At 47.1% G+C, this 15080-nt stretch overlaps 7 protein-coding genes across 7 annotated transcripts; 3 read left to right on the top strand and 4 right to left on the bottom strand.

Annotated features, from left to right (window-relative positions):
• Positions 1 to 490: 490 nt before the first annotated feature.
• Positions 491 to 1668, bottom strand: N7455_001167 (uncharacterized protein; the record flags this gene model as incomplete). Its single annotated transcript, XM_040951167.2, has 2 exons — positions 491 to 1440; positions 1506 to 1668. The coding sequence occupies 2 exons, from the start codon at positions 1666 to 1668 to the stop codon at positions 491 to 493; spliced, it is 1113 nt and encodes a 370-aa protein (XP_040817871.2).
• Positions 1669 to 2377: 709 nt separating this feature from the next.
• Positions 2378 to 2731, top strand: N7455_001166 (putative quinol monooxygenase; the record flags this gene model as incomplete). The annotated part of the gene is made up of 1 exon (XM_040951893.2): positions 2378 to 2731. The coding sequence occupies one exon, from the start codon at positions 2378 to 2380 to the stop codon at positions 2729 to 2731; it is 354 nt and encodes a 117-aa protein (XP_040818280.2).
• A 549-nt stretch (positions 2732 to 3280) lies between these two features.
• Positions 3281 to 3928, bottom strand: N7455_001165 (uncharacterized protein; the record flags this gene model as incomplete). Its single annotated transcript, XM_040951703.2, has 1 exon — positions 3281 to 3928. One exon carries the CDS (start codon positions 3926 to 3928, stop codon positions 3281 to 3283), a length of 648 nt encoding a protein of 215 aa, XP_040818336.2.
• Positions 3929 to 4272: 344 nt separating this feature from the next.
• On the top strand, positions 4273 to 5554 carry N7455_001164 (uncharacterized protein; the record flags this gene model as incomplete). Its single annotated transcript, XM_065603952.1, has 6 exons — positions 4273 to 4442; positions 4510 to 4606; positions 4679 to 4761; positions 4822 to 5057; positions 5133 to 5294; positions 5358 to 5554. The coding sequence occupies 6 exons, from the start codon at positions 4273 to 4275 to the stop codon at positions 5552 to 5554; spliced, it is 945 nt and encodes a 314-aa protein (XP_065462443.1).
• Positions 5555 to 6173: 619 nt separating this feature from the next.
• N7455_001163 (fungal specific transcription factor domain-containing protein) lies at positions 6174 to 7935 on the bottom strand (the record flags this gene model as incomplete). Its single annotated transcript, XM_040951038.2, has 2 exons — positions 6174 to 6810; positions 6899 to 7935. The coding sequence occupies 2 exons, from the start codon at positions 7933 to 7935 to the stop codon at positions 6174 to 6176; spliced, it is 1674 nt and encodes a 557-aa protein (XP_040817859.2).
• A 1727-nt stretch (positions 7936 to 9662) lies between these two features.
• Positions 9663 to 11937, bottom strand: N7455_001162 (uncharacterized protein). Its single transcript, XM_040951496.2, has 4 exons — positions 11586 to 11937; positions 10947 to 11526; positions 9975 to 10883; positions 9663 to 9918 (listed from the first exon to the last, which is right to left on the bottom strand). Exons 1-4 carry the CDS (start codon positions 11898 to 11900, stop codon positions 9683 to 9685), a joined length of 2040 nt encoding a protein of 679 aa, XP_040818058.1. The 5' UTR covers positions 11901 to 11937; the 3' UTR covers positions 9663 to 9682.
• Positions 11938 to 12592: 655 nt separating this feature from the next.
• Positions 12593 to 14562, top strand: N7455_001161 (Zn(II)2Cys6 transcription factor; the record flags this gene model as incomplete). Its single annotated transcript, XM_040951140.2, has 4 exons — positions 12593 to 12762; positions 12809 to 13624; positions 13685 to 13891; positions 13968 to 14562. 4 exons carry the CDS (start codon positions 12593 to 12595, stop codon positions 14560 to 14562), a joined length of 1788 nt encoding a protein of 595 aa, XP_040818088.2.
• Positions 14563 to 15080: the final 518 nt, after the last annotated feature.

Raw genomic sequence — 15080 nt, 5'->3', positions numbered from 1 at the left:
TGCCGCAACTCTTTCTCCGAGCGATAATATACGTACTGTGACTGTAACCTCGGTTATTGAGTTCATCTGATCGGCCCCCGGCTTTAGCTTGGAAAATACGGATTCTGATTGAAAAGCGAAATTTCGATAGGAATATGCATACCTCTAACGTTACCTCGGTTTCCTCAATTAGTTTGGTGAAGCGTGTTTGGCGGATTGAATAAATGTGTAATGCAATAACTGTGTCGACGTATTACCACTCTCAGTTTATTTCTCATGGACCTCCCGCTTGTTCCTCATTTCATCGATGTCAATAAGTTGATAGCTTGTATGAATACTGATAGCCTTGACGGATAGGTACACTATCAATGATGATTCGATGAGAGAAAACAATAGATATTCGATATTATAGCTAGAAATGATGACCTCAACAAGAGTATGTACGTACAGCATATCTAACCACATGTAGGAAACAGGTGCTGTCAACGTAGTTACCTGATCCCCTGATCCCTCAGGTCGCCAAAGTAGGCTCTCCAAATGCTCCGATAGTCTGAAATGTTTCTTCGGGTTTCGACATCTCTTCCGATAAGAGCCAACTAAAACTATCTTCTAATGCAGTCCTATACAGGCTAGTCGCCTGGAGCTCCTCGAGTTTCCAGAATGCATGCGGCATTCCCGGAAAAATGTATCCTTTTACCTGTACTCCTGCATCGCTAAGCCTGTTAGCGAAAAGCCATCCTTCATCGCGGAAGGGATCATTCCCCGCCACTAGGACGACAGTGGGGGGCATATTCTTTAGATCATCAAGATCTAAGCTGATGCGCATCAGTGATGACCGCTCTTCGGGAACGGGACCCAAGAGTCGGGTAAAAAGGCGCACACGCTCCATTGGTAACAACGGAGCGTTTGCACATTGGATGTACGAGTGGTGACTCTGCGAACGCAGGGACAGAGGGTAAAAGTCGGGATGTACCAGCCATGGCATGTCAAGGATCAATCCGCTGATACAGACTTTTGGACGTTCCAGAGCTTCTTCATCCCGCTGAAGTTCTTGGTGACGGCGGACAACATAAGCTGCGAGATTGGCACCTGCTGATACACCCCCCACTACCACTCTCAATCTGTCACCACCAATTACATCAATATTGTCCATGAGCCATTGAAAGGCTCTCCATGCATCCTCGTGCTGTGTGGGATACGTCCAAACAGGGGTGTGCCTGTAATTGGCATTCAAACCGATCATGTTATGGGTAACGGCTAGCCTGGCGCAAGTGCATTCATCTTGCGTCTCGGATCCGAATAGAAAGCCCCCGCCATGGAAGAAAAGGTAGACGGGTAAAGATGCAATGATGGAATCTGTGTTTGGTCTAAAATTTGGTCGGCTCAGGCGGATGGGGATCGACAATGTATCGTCAGGTATGTTGACATCGTAGTCTTGGAAAAGGACTTTATCGCCGAAATCTAAAACTCAATCAGTACCCATAATTCACACTTGCAATACTGATAAGGAAGGAATCCCGACTAACCAGAATCAATAAACTGTTGCGAAGCCACTGCCTCACGTTCACTATTGATGCGTCTTTGGATTTCTAACGTATCCAGATGGGAAGGGAATGGAGGAAGGGCTTTGCCTATCACGAATTGGATCCAATCTGCGTTCGGAAATCCATACTTGGATAAATCCTCCATGTTTGTTAGATCGGCTGGGTGGAATAGAAATATGCTGAAGAGCCGCTAAGACAAGGAACAAGACGACTATTATTCTTTTGACTTGTAGCCGCGAGGCCAAAGGGAGAGGATCCTAGTTTTGCTTGGTTAAAAGTGAAAATACTAGTAGGACGAATCCGTATGCCCGGCATCAACCCATCTGCTTACCGAGAGTGGACATCAGATCACCGAATTTCCGAACGTAAGGCTATAATTTACTTCCTCACACTCCCTCCCATAAGAGGCTTGATTACTAGCAACAATTCCTCCAGAGCAACTTCAGCATCTGAATCTTGACTTCATTTGAATCCATCCTGATGCGTGTTTTTTGCCCACTGGTTGCTTGCGCGTCTGCTGAAAAGCGCGACAAGGTCAGAATTTCGGCTCAGAAACGTCCTTTACGGATTGGAATATTGACTCGATTTTGACTTATAGCTCCTCGGATTACTGAAAGAGATCGCAGAGGTCACATTGGCTTCGGAACCGAGAACATTAGCTTATGGGTGGTTCACCAGCGCGGGAGGAAATGATGGAATTGCAAGCAATTGCGTCAGAGGGTTTGAAGTGTAGGTCGTCAATGAAGCAAAGACAATCATTTTTCTTTTATTAATATAATTCAAGGTACGAGGATGAAGATGCGCATCTTCAGATACACCGTTCCAGTGATCCTTACAAAGCAATGAGAAAGGCCATGGTGGAGGATGATATCCTCACCGAGCCCCTTGTTCTCGACATTCTTCAACCGTGTGAGGTTGGATTTATGTCCCGCGAGAAAGGCTGTGTCTTCCAAGGACGTAGGGGGTCGCAGGTTATCACTATTCTAGAGTACTCTCCTCTGCAGGAACAGAGGGCAGATTTGTTACAAGCGTTACGTCAGGTGGCTTCTCATGCTCTCTCCTATGAGCAGCATGGAACGCTCAGCTTTTGGGTTCTCGAGCATGCTGCAAAACAAGACAACCAAGATGTCGTCGTATTTGGTCGATTCACAGATGATGCAGCCTACCACGCTCATAGATCCTCTGCTCTTGTGTCTGGCCTGCAGTGAGTTTACATAATTACCTCGACCCATCCATTTACTAACATTTATTATTACTTCCAGGTCGATTGAGGAAAGTTTTCTCCATCCACCGCGTATCACTCATTGGCTGGAAGGGGGAATTGGGTATATGAATCGGTGACATAGATGATACTGTTCAAAGCCATGGCTCGGGTCTTACATGTCTAGTATTCAATCATATTTTTTCTGACTGAATGCTGGTGACTTTCTTATTTTCACGCTGTAACTCATACCCTCTCTATCCCTTAGACTTAAAAGAACCATTCTCGTTCTATTACATTCAAAGCGAAATGTAACGTTGTTGGGAATCAAAGGGCAGACCGACAGAGGAATGTTGACGCCAAAGGGAGCAAACTACGACTCTATCTTTGCTGGCAGGAAGTCTGACAGCCAAATCAAACTACGTAGCTCAGAGTGTATTGGGAGAGATTTGAAAAAGAAAAAGAATTTGGGCTGTGAATGGTATGGTCCAACTGTTGAAACAAGAAAATCTGCATAGAAGACAAGACATTGCTTTCCAACAGGCTTCAGACGAATTCACTCGTAAGCCAATTTCCACGTACGGCGATGATTCGGAGCACTCAAATTGGACATGACACGCTTGGTCCACAAAGAGTTAACGGACTTTTGCCATTGTTCTCCACCAAGTCCATTTTGTTCATCGTATTGGTGAATAGCCAAGTACGGCGCAGCGAATTCAGCGTCGTCCCCAAAACAGGAAACACGTTTGTACCGACTCCCTGTCCGCCATCCAGGAACCTCAGACAAGATTGGCATATGCTCCTTCTTGTACCAATCGTGATAATCGGTGAGATTCTCTGGAGTCTCAATGGGTGACATTCCCACCGTGACAAAGACTGTCCCAGTCAAACGCCGTCCTAGGTCATTGCGTTTATCGTAGGAAATTTCCTCGTAAACCTGCCAGTCGCTGCGCTTAACAAACTGTGCAGAAGCGGAGCAAAGCGAAGTAACCAATGAATCATCAATGGATTCTATCTTGTCAAGGTGGTAGGCGTTTTCGTATCCGTAAATGTTGGGACCCTCAACTTTATCTGTGGCCGTCAGGATATCGACTGTGGAAACACCGGGGATTTCAGAGAAGGCGGTCTTTCTCCACTCCTGAAACGAGATGACCTCAACAGAATCTTGAGGCTCGAGCCAAACACGAAGAAGTCCGGCAGTCATTGTGGCGCGGTAAGTAATATCGGAAAATATGTCCACTGAGTGTTTGGGATCCAGATATTGCATTTATTGGTAGGTTATATACTCCATATTAATACGTAGATCGGCTATAGCAAGACCGGGGCATCCATGCGGTGCTGGCTTCCGGAAGTCTGATCTCCGAGACTGACCATATGCACCACTTCCTCGGATATTGGAATACTGAAATATGTACATCCCAGATTGGATTGATTTATAAATGTTGCCCATTATTTAAGAAAGACAGAATAAAATATTCACAGAGATCAACCCCTGGTCCTCCCATCTCCCATCTTCCATCTTCTAAACAACCAAATTTGAACGTGAAAATGAAAGTCTGTCAATTCGATGAACTTCCTCTCCGAAAAGGAGACCCTCCGCATTCTGCATGGGGCCTTTGGGAAAATAGTCAACTTGGGTCGCTAAACTATCTCACCGATGAGAAAGTGTTGCAAGCTGCCAGTAGCGAGTTAAAAACCGGGGTGCGAATTTCATTGAAGTAAGTCAATCTTAGGAATATCCTTGAGCAGAATCGTTTGTTCTAATTTATTTCATCCATTCACTAGCCTTCCGTTGGATCAAATCAACCCCCCTCTTCTAGGCAGACAACCATTTGAGCGTAAGATAATCAATAAAGCTCCCCGGGTGATCAATGACGACGTGGTGAGTCTCAAAGCTGTTTACGTAGCAATATACATCTATCTATGTACAAGGCTAATCAGTACTTACGCACAGATTACCTTCAACACTCAAGGGAGCTCTCAGTGGGACAGCTTCCGTCATTTTGCTTATCAAAAAGATGCCAAGTTCTACAACGGGTATGTATAGCCAAATTTCAATGCCAAGGGGAACATGAATGATGCTAATATTTGTTTCAGAGTAACGCAGGATGACATTCACGAAGACATTCATAGCACAGTGGGTGCTTGTTCTAATTGGCAGCGTGGTATTGTTGGCCGCGGAGTGCTAGTAGATTACTACTCCTGGTCTCTCAAGAATAGGATGGAGTACAACGCCGTGGGCAGCCATGCATGCAATCTGGCCGACATCAAGAAGATCATCGCCGAGCAAAATGTTATCATACACCCCGGAGATATATTATTTCTCAGAACTGGTATGAGCGGGAACCCATCTTTCCACCCCACACAGAAAGGCTCTTGCGCTTAATTGACGATTCTATACTCCACAGGATTTACAGCGACGTACGCGAAGCTGGATCGGTCTGGCAGGGAATCCGTCGCCAAAGATGGTACCTTTCCTGGAATTGAACAATCTCGAGAGACAGCCGAGTGGCTCTGGAAACAACAGTTTGCTGCTGTGGCTGCGGATTCTCCTGCCTTTGAATGTATTCGTACGTTGGATATCTTTGAAGAACTTGGCGAGACTCATGAATTAACCAAACTTGGATTAACAGCGCCTGTCGATCCAGAGTGGATGCTGCATCCGATTCTGCTTTCTGGATGGGGAACGCCGATTGGAGAACTGTTCGAATTGGATGCTCTGGCCGAGAAATGTAGAACATTGGGAAGATGGTCCTTTTTCTTCACCTCGTCGCCATTAAACTACACGGGTGCTGTTGCGACGCCACCGAACGCCATGGCGATCTTTTGATAGAAAGATGGGCAATCAATTTTAGATAGTAACACTCTTCACACAAAGGGATCAGTTTGTCCTACAAATTAACACTGAAGCATTTTCAATGCAGTGATAAGCATCTACAGAACTAAATAATGTGCGCCCACTTTGTGTTATTTCACGGGGGTCAAAATGTATACGTTTAAGTAGGGATCCCTCAGAGAGCGGTCACTTTCCATCGAAAATTGATGACGGAAACTCTCATAGTAATCTTGACCTTCAAAGTAATATACCGGTTCAATAGTACGGTAGATAAAGACAAAATCCAAAGAATGGAACAACGGAATTTGGTGAATAAGTGGAATTATAATACTAGCCTCCCAACGGGGCGGGTTCTCGAGGCACTACATAAGCGTATGGCCTCAGTTTTGACTCTTAATTGCCTAGCTATCGGGTATTATTATTATTATTATTATTATTTTGCTATGTATCTTATATGCAGAGACTGGTTTACAACATAGGGTGAAAACCCATATGTTGGACAAAAGTTGGTCTACCGTCAAGACTACATATTCAAAATCCTCAACTTCGAATGGATCGGCCCATACCCCAGAGAAATTGACTACGAGAAGAGTGAAGCTTTGACAAAACAATCTCATCGGAACAAGCCATAGAGAACACTTGAATCTTCGTCTAGATTCGGATCGCCCATGTTCATCACTCCATCAAAAGCCCCCGATATCAAGTCTCGAAACATTGTTTCGAATTCAGTCCCTCCGAGGGAGCCAGCCGCGTGATCATGCACTTCCAAGTCTACAGTCTGATCGTTATGCTCGAAGGGTCGATGTTGGCGTGGATTATTTGAAGGCGCCAAATCTCTATGATAGCTTGGTTGATTGGTAATAGTCTCGAGATTGAGCCCTGCATGTTCGAACAATGACCGAATAATCATCATGGGTTTGGTAAGTCCAAAGTTGGCGCCATTCTGCAGCTCTTTCAGGGCAGCCCATAGGAATCCTGCAACTTCCTTCTGCAACATGCTGTCTGTTGGCTCAGTGTCGCTGGATTTGAATGCGACAATAGATGCGGCTGAGAATAAGGCATAGGAGAACATATATGTGGCTCGCCGAAGCGTATATGCTCGGCGGTAAGACTTTGCAAGTTCGTATATTTGGAATGCGGCCGATCTACATCTCCTTCGTGGCTCTTGCTCGTCGAGTGAAAAGTGTTGTAGATGGCCTTGTGGTAGGAATGGACGGTGTAGGAGTATGTGGAGCATGTGAAAACACATTCTGGGGTATTTTTAAGATCCTGTTAGTGGACAGAGATACAAGAGTCACCCATCAAAAAGAAGAAGGACGATGGAAATCTCCCACTTACGGCGGATTGAATCGATGGGCTGGTGGCGGAAGGTCGTTTTTGGGGTCGTATAGAAGGTGACTTGGTAGTGAATTGGCCCACAACTCAAGATTGCATTGTATTCTCTCTACTTCATGTAGGGCCTTTTCTTTCGATATCAATCGAACTTTAGGGCTGTAAATCTGGTCAACAATATCGGCCATAATGTCGGCGAGGTCAATCAAGCTGTTGAAGGTCGAAATGGCATACGCAGGCTGTGGTGCGTAGTGGGACGAAGGTGAGCCTGTTGTTTTGGTGTCCTGGTAGGGTGTCCAGATATCCAGCTCGTCGTACGTATCGAGAAATGACCGCGATGGCTCTATTCCTATAGTAACTAGTGCTGGGGGCCTCCCAAAATAAAGTGACTGGAACTTATCATTGATGTAAGCACCCCAGAACACTCTTCGCCGTATCTCTTGTTCCACCTCAGTCATTTCAAACTGCTTTGGTGACAAGAACAGGGGATCTGGGGTGTGTATTTGATTGGTGCTGACGTGCAGACCCAGATCAACTATCATCCGGTAACCGAGACCTGAATAGTGCCAGCCAGCGGTCTGTCGTCCACTTGATACAAGGCTCGATCCTACAGTGAGGAGAGCCACGGCACTGGCGATACTGGATCTCTCTAGTTCCGGCAGCAATAGTTGTTGAAAACGCCGGTAAAATCTCTGTCCAAGAGACTGCCGGTCATTTATGTCATCAAGGAGTTCCTTGCGATCGCTACTGAGTGCAGACGACAGATAGATCGCGTTCAGCAGAAGCTTATTAATATACGGACCATCAGTGGCAAGACTGTGCATCAATGCAGGCCGATATGTGAGGAGGTAGGCCAAGTGGTGGTGATTCCAATGAAGCTGGAGTAGGTGCCATGCCATGTCAAATTGTAAGCCATCCAGATCAAATTTTCGCTCAGTCATGTAAGTCCATTCTTTCTGCCTCTCAAGGGCCGCGTAGGCAAAGATTCGACCACGGATTGCTGCGACCGTGTCATCGTGCTCCGCCCTGGGCGACCGAGGCATAATCCATTGGGCATTTGAATTCTCGGTTGGGGACAATTCTCGACGTGATTGCGGTTGAGACTCTATGCAAAACGTCGACGACGGCCCGTATACAGCGGTGCGCCCTTCTTTCTGTACCAACGCGTGCACTTTGACAGGGAGCGATTGCGCCGCCCCTGGCGAAACCGAATCCCCCCAGATCCCTCAATGACCTCATCTCCGCCATGAATACAGGATACATGGTCTTGTGGATCGGGCTCGATGTAGGTTGAGGTTCTTGACAAACTACTGACACTAGCTGCCGTGTCAATCTGGGGGCTAAATTGCCTTCCAAATGTGATGGGACTGGGAGGAGACAAATCGGTGTCCCCTGAAAAGGTAGATAAGTACTGGCGGGATGGTTTTGCATAATCCTGGCCCAAACGTTGTACCGACTCCTCCACCTGCGCTAGTCTTGTTTCCAAAAGCACGATCGTTTCTCGCGATACACGGGAAATCTGGCGTCTATCTTGGTTGTATGTGCATGTCCGCTTCTGGGAACCGCAGATAGCACATATTGGTTGCAGTCCATCACATTTGACCTAGTATCGCCGACTTAGTTGTCCAATACCAACAAATATCGTGTGGGAACAGAAGTTTGATCGATGGTTGGATGATATATATACCTTTCTGGCCCTACAGGGCTGGCAAGCCCGGTTTTTTCTCATGATTCTCTTTCAAGAAATTGCTGCAGGCAGCATGGTATGATAATATTGTTGGCAAGCTGCGAGTGTCAGGTTGATTTTCAATAGCCGAGGGATCTGTCATTCTTAAAAAGAAAAAAGCGGAGAGCTGATCTCCGGGGTAAACAAAGTTCAAAGCAACCCCATATCCACCGACATTGTGCCTAGAAGCAGGTAGTTAAAGATAGTTAAGAACCTTTTCAAGTGATGGAGAATGCCATAATCCCGCTGAAATCCACTTTGGAATATGTGCCCGTTGTTGGAGGACATACTTGCCACACCAGACGAGATCACAGCCGAGCAGGGGTTGATACTCGAGGGGACTTACCAGTACGGTCCGCCACCAATGTTTTGATGAAAGTGGAAAACCAAATCAAGGTCGACATGTGAAGCCTTGGGAAGGCCGCTTTGGAAAGCACACTCAACTCCCCACCGCAACAGGTCGGAATGCCAGGCTTTGACGTAGAAGGAAAAGAAGGGAAAGCTGCTGTTAGGAATATGTTGTGATCGATGGTGTCTTTTAAGCCGGAAAATCGGCTAACTGCGCAGGATATTCTAAAATGCGAGTGGATGGAGAGATGGGCAATACCAGGCTTTGAAAAATGTCATTTTGGGGAGTGATGGGACTATGGGTAATTCTTATGATGCTGTCCATTCCCCTGCAATGATTTAATATTCTTAGATAGAGGTATAGATTTATGGTTTTTACGGAATATAGGAACAGACTGATTCACACGCTTTACGATCAGTATCTATATACTCTTAGCAGCAATCCAAACTCGGCGTTTGGCTTCGAGTTCTTGTTTCAGTTGGATGAAGCGCTGGAATAGCCATACACAACTAGTTAGACTACAACAGGTTAATTGAAATTTGATTGATTGATTGATGGAACCGAAAAGGGCGAAAATGAAAAAGATAAAAAAAGAAAAAAGCAAATGAAGTCACCAAGCCGATTCATATCGACAAAACACACCCTCTGAAACCAAGAATAGGTGTATGAACCGTGGGACGGGGTATTGGGTATCTACGAGTCAAAAGAAAGCGAACTAGTCAACGCGCTTGTACAGCTTGGCCTTGGATCCAGCAGACGAAGCTCCGGCACAACAGGCAGAAGGCTGCTCCTCGGGATGGAGTGAAGATTTGTTGAACAACTGGGAGGATTGCGGGACGTCAAGAGCCGGGTTCTTGTTGAAGAAGCCATCGGGCTTCAGCATGACGCTGATGCGCTCCATCGGCATGACGGGGAAGTCCTCAATGCGAGGGTTGTGGGTAAGACCGAAGGCTGCAGGAGTTTGTTAGTTATACAGTACAGATAAAATCGCGGAGAGGAATGCTTACTGTGCCAAAGGACGACGTCTTCGTTCTCTGTGTTCTCCTTGCGCTGCACCCAAGTCTCGACGCCCTCGGCGCGCCGGCTCTGATTGGTGAATTCGCCTGCGGCGTACAGTTCATCGTCCTGGTACTTGGTGACCCAGATCGGCTTGGTGGCAAACTCAGCACGGCGGAAGCCGTGGGCATTCTTACTGACCAGAAGCATTTGGCTGGGAGCAGCCATAAGCTTGTATGCAACAGGCTTGTAGGTAATTGGGTTGGTAATGTTGTCATTGCGGATCTTGAAGACGCGGTGGCGATCCACGCTGGTGTTCGCTGTGCCTGCCGTGCGCATCACGGTAGACTCAGAGGTATAGCCCACAAGGTAGGGGTTCTTCTCGTCTTCTGGCATAGGAACGCTGTCCTCGTAGTAGACGGTGTTCTTAAATCCATCAATAGCAGGGTCAACCCGCAGGGAGAACATATGCTGGTGGAAGGGAGCCATAACACCAGGACCGACGTTGGTACCCCAAGGGACGGTTTGGCCGTTCTCGTTGTCGAATGGGACGGTGGAAAGAATGCCAGTAGCCCGGACTTCCAATTCGACATTGGCGGCTTGATCAAAGATGTAGTTGAAGATGTACTCATAGTTGGCTACAGTGCAAATCATCTGCAGAACCAACTGGCGGTTGCGCACAACGGTAGCAGCACCGGACCGATAGTTAGTGTGCTTGTGCTGCAAACCGTTATCTTGTTCGTGCATGCAAATCACGTTCTTCAGCTGCAGTGGGTTGCCTTTAGAGTCGTTGCGGTAGCCATCAAAATACTTGATATGGCCGAGACAGTCACATCCAAGAGCCAACTGATTGGCATTCATACCAAAACCAGTGTCGCCGACATCAAACGCCTGCTTGCGGTGGTAGGGGGCTCGGGGATCTAAATTCATGTTAGTTAGATCCGCTAGGAGTTAGGTGTGATAGGGGCTCCAATCCCACTTACCTCCATAGGGAACAGTCATCTCAGAAACAGCCAAACGATAGAAGAGGTTTCTGTTGTCATATGTGACGTTGTAGATAATCAGACCTTCACGGGCGTTGAAGCCGACCCTGAAGCGCCACTTCTGCCAGTAGACGGAGTTGCCATCCACCGAAAAGGAAGGACCCTCGGGCTGTTGCACAATGTAGGGCTTGAGATCGGTGCGAAGAGGCTCATCCAAGAGGTCGTGGGCGTACTGGACTGTCTTGACAGGCTTCCAAGGCTGGGTAGTTGTAGTCTCGAAATCAGCACCACCGGGTAGGTAGTCCATGCGGATCAACTCATGAGTGAGACCGTCGAACACCGGGGAGAATTTGCAAGGCAGAGAGTAGTGATTGTTCTGGGGATGATCCACTTCAACCATGTACATGAAGCATTGGAAGAGCCGTCGATCCTCGTTGTCACTGTCTGTGCCATACATCCAAGGGTCGTTGCAGACAGTGATGCCCGCGGGTAGTTGCAATTTCTCGATCTCGGCCAGTACGGCGGGGTGCTTCATGCACATCTCTTCGATTCCGGCAATTTCATCGATGTCGATGGGACCCTATAAAATAGAAGAATTAGTTAACCCATTGCTTGCTTTCGGGGAGATGCTCTGCTTACCTGAACTTCCTTGGGAAGCTCCTTGGCATAGACAATGGTGCGCTTGTCGGCATTGAGGATGGCCTTGTAGAATGCGCCAGTGTCCAAACGGTGGAACAGCACATAGAGGAGACGGGCCGGAGGTGGGGGCAGCGGGCGCCGTAAACGCTCTGCTTCAATGTATGCGATAACATCCTTCTTAATGGGCTCATTGATATCAATGCGTTTGTAGCGCAGAGAGACGCCTGGGAAGGTCGCCTCAAGGATGCGTACGGCGAGCTTGATCTCCTCCGGTGTGATTGGGTCAAATGGGTGCGGGCCGTGGTTGGTCACCATTTTGGCGGTGTTGGGGTACACTTCTGGGGTAAAGATATGAGGCGGCTGTGAGAGGTGTTAGAGAGGAAATAACACGAATCCACGGAGAAGTGAGAGGAGACAAGTGAAAAAGGCAGGTAAATTATTGAATGAGAGAATTAGACCCAATGCCTGCACTTAAATATCTCGTTGTAATCGGGGTACTGGGGGGCCTGGGGATCTTATCGGGTTACATAAGGTCTGGCTGGACTTGCCTAATTGGGAAAGAAGCCAGCATAGTTGGAGAAGCGGAGTCTTGGCTCTGAGATTAGGGCAACATGGATTGAACATGGATATACGAGGCAAAACACACAGTGAATATACTCCCTCGATTTGCTCAAAATACTTTTACTAGATTTATCTCAATTATCTAAACTAATATTCCCTATTCACTGTCGAGATGGAATGAGAGGAGATCATTTAAAGTGTAAAGTCACATGACCTTTAGCCCACATTTGGAAAGTTCACGTGAACATGGGGTTGGCGTGAAATTGTCCCAATTTGGTTTAGTGCAATTTGCTATCGATATCTCTCCGATGAAATCGAGCCGGTTACCTATCATCTGCAGCAGCAGCAGCGCATGCTTGTCTGAATTTGTCCAATATTTGCGATAAGCATGCCGTCACTAGTGCCTGTTAGAGAATCTCCATATCACCCAGGTGCTCCTTGACACTATGAATGCCTTTCCTCCGAATGGCTCGACGCAGTCGTCTTCCTTCACACCCGGCCAGCCCACTCCCGCCCCGAAGAAGAGTAGGACACGGCAATCTGGCACGGCATGGACTCGCTCAGGATGCATAACCTGCAAAAAAAGGCGCAAGGCCTGTGATAAGACCAAACCAAGGTGTGTGCTAGAACTTAACTTTAAGTTTCCTTACTAATTTGATTAGTTGCAACAATTGTCTCAAGCAAGGCCGGACATGTGAAGGATATGGCTCTATATGGGTAGAGCCACTAAGTCCATCTGCGCAGGTATTCTCGCAGACAGACACTTCAAAGCGCCGACGACTCAGTGCATCCTCGCCGTCTCAATTCCCTTCGCCTGCACCGTCCCCACCCTCAGATGCGTGGCTCCAGACTCGTTTGTCTCCTGGGGCGGGGACTTCCCTGAGCTGGTCTATTCCATCTTCTCCTCGGGAATATGTACCTCCTTTTGAGGCACCTATTAGTCCGGTTCAGGATGTAGAAGAATACACTCCTGGTCCGGATATTGATTTGGATAGCTCTGTCGCGGTGATCCCACAACCTCAGGGATATATCAGTCATCTCTCAACACATGAGACTCACTACCTCCAATATCACATGGAGCAGGGATCTCGACTGCTATCAAATCTAGAGAGCCATGATAATCCCCTTCGGTCGATGTTGATTCCCAGGGCAATGTCATCACCTCTACTAATGAAGGCCGTATGTGCCGTCTCTGCTCTTCATCTAGCAAATCGCTCCCATGGCTTTGGGGCACGTACGGCTGCAGTCAAATACTATAGTGGAACGCTCAACGGACTCCGCACAGCACTAGATAGGTGTTCAACGGAGGTGTTCCCTGATGATGCCATGCTAGCAGTCGGTCTACTATGCAAGTACGAGATTGTGCGGGGAAGCGTTAAGCAATGGGTTGTGCATCTCAATGCATTGCAACGTCTGATCGTTTCACGCGGTGGATTTGCTTCAATGGATCGAGATGCAGCTGAGTTCCTGCGTGGACTGTATGTGTGACAACCTACAACCTAAATTTTCGAACACTAACATAATTTATCAATATCTAGATTTGTATATGCCTATCATATGGCCCGGATCAGCAACCGCAACTGTATCACTGCTACAGATATTGCTGTCGACAGTGATATCGGTATCCCAAAATTGGACATATATATTGGATACACAGAGGAACTCCTTAAATTATGTGCACGCATCGCAGAGCTGCCTTCTCTCCAGGCTGATACGTTGGCTCTTCGACTCAGTGTTGCATCCATGTTTGTCTCTCTCTGTGATCACAAAAGATGACCACAAAAGATAATCCATTGGATCCGTACTAATACCCCATCCTAGAAACGAATCCCTCCTCACTTGGTCTCACACTGCAACCCCCTTCATAATTCCCCAAGGGACATCACCAGCAACCCTAACGCGACTTCAAGTCGTAGCTGAATGTTTCCGCGACGCAGGATTTGTCTACCTCCACTCAATCATGGAGCGCATTAGCAGAACCCCGGATACCTCTCCCGCGGCCAGCCCTGGTATTATTGTCAACGCCCAGCTAGAGGGGAACCCATCTCTCTCAGCACAAGACTGGGTCTCTCTCATCTCTACGCCGAAAAATGTCGCCGTCTACCGCTGTCTTGGCCGCATTGAAACTTTGCCGCTAGGTGATCACTGCGAGTACTCGGCGCTCACGTTCCCGCTCTTTATATCCGGGTGTGAGAGTGATGACGTAGCGGACAGAGAGGTTGTGCTTCGTTCTTTGGGCAAGCTACAGGATAACTTTGGGATTGGGAATGTTAGGCGTGCAAAGGAGTTATTGGGGATCTTGTGGGCGAGACAGGATACTAATTTTGATGCTCGGTTTAGTGGGATGGGTCGGCAGAGAAATGTGCATTGGTTAGATATCGTCGAGGAGCTGGGATGGGAATTGATTCTTGCCTAAACAGTCTACGGTGGTATCTTGGATTACAGTTTCATTGTATGTATATTTATTATATTAGGGATAGAGGGTTTATATTCGGATGAATGATGTGAAGACGTGATGAATTATATATAACCTTGGAATATATATATGTGGTGTTTCCCAAGGTGTGCTTTACACTTTTATATGTCATATATTTAGAATCAGTCGTAGTATTTCAATTAACCTCGCTACATCTACACATAGTTATATAGTTTGATAACTAGTTGAGAATGATGTTGTGCTTTTGTAGTGTGTACCTTTTGTATTGACCTGCCGTACAAAAGATACCCGATAATTCGGTAATATTCGGCCCCACTCACGTGGATCCCAGACCCTGTGAACCCTTCGATGCCCGGCCAGGCGGATGGCCCCGACGACAACTAACTCCATAAAGGGCAAATGCAATCTGGGTACTCCGTACGGAGTACTTGTGTACATTTCCTTTTACCCTAATGCTTTTTTAGGGCCATATCGAAATCTTCAAAAAAAGAGGCTGA

The sequence above is a fragment of the Penicillium solitum genome (assembly GCF_028829755.1).
Source record: "Penicillium solitum strain IBT 25940 chromosome Unknown utg000001l_segment0_segment0, whole genome shotgun sequence".
NCBI classification, from domain to species: Eukaryota; Fungi; Ascomycota; class Eurotiomycetes; order Eurotiales; family Aspergillaceae; genus Penicillium; species Penicillium solitum.
The sequence above is the reverse complement of the archived record's forward strand: the minus strand, read 5'-3'. Positions and strand labels throughout refer to the sequence as shown.

Coding starts and splice junctions, on each gene's coding strand:
- N7455_001162 (XM_040951496.2), bottom strand. CDS start 11,900: ATGGTGACCAACCACGGCCCGCACCCATTTGACCCAATCACACCGGAG. Junction 11,527..11,585: donor AGCTTCCCAAGGAAGTTCAG/GTAAGCAGAGCA, acceptor TCTATTTTATAG/GGTCCCATCGACATCGATGA. Junction 10,884..10,946: donor GATGACTGTTCCCTATGGAG/GTAAGTGGGATT, acceptor ACATGAATTTAG/ATCCCCGAGCCCCCTACCAC.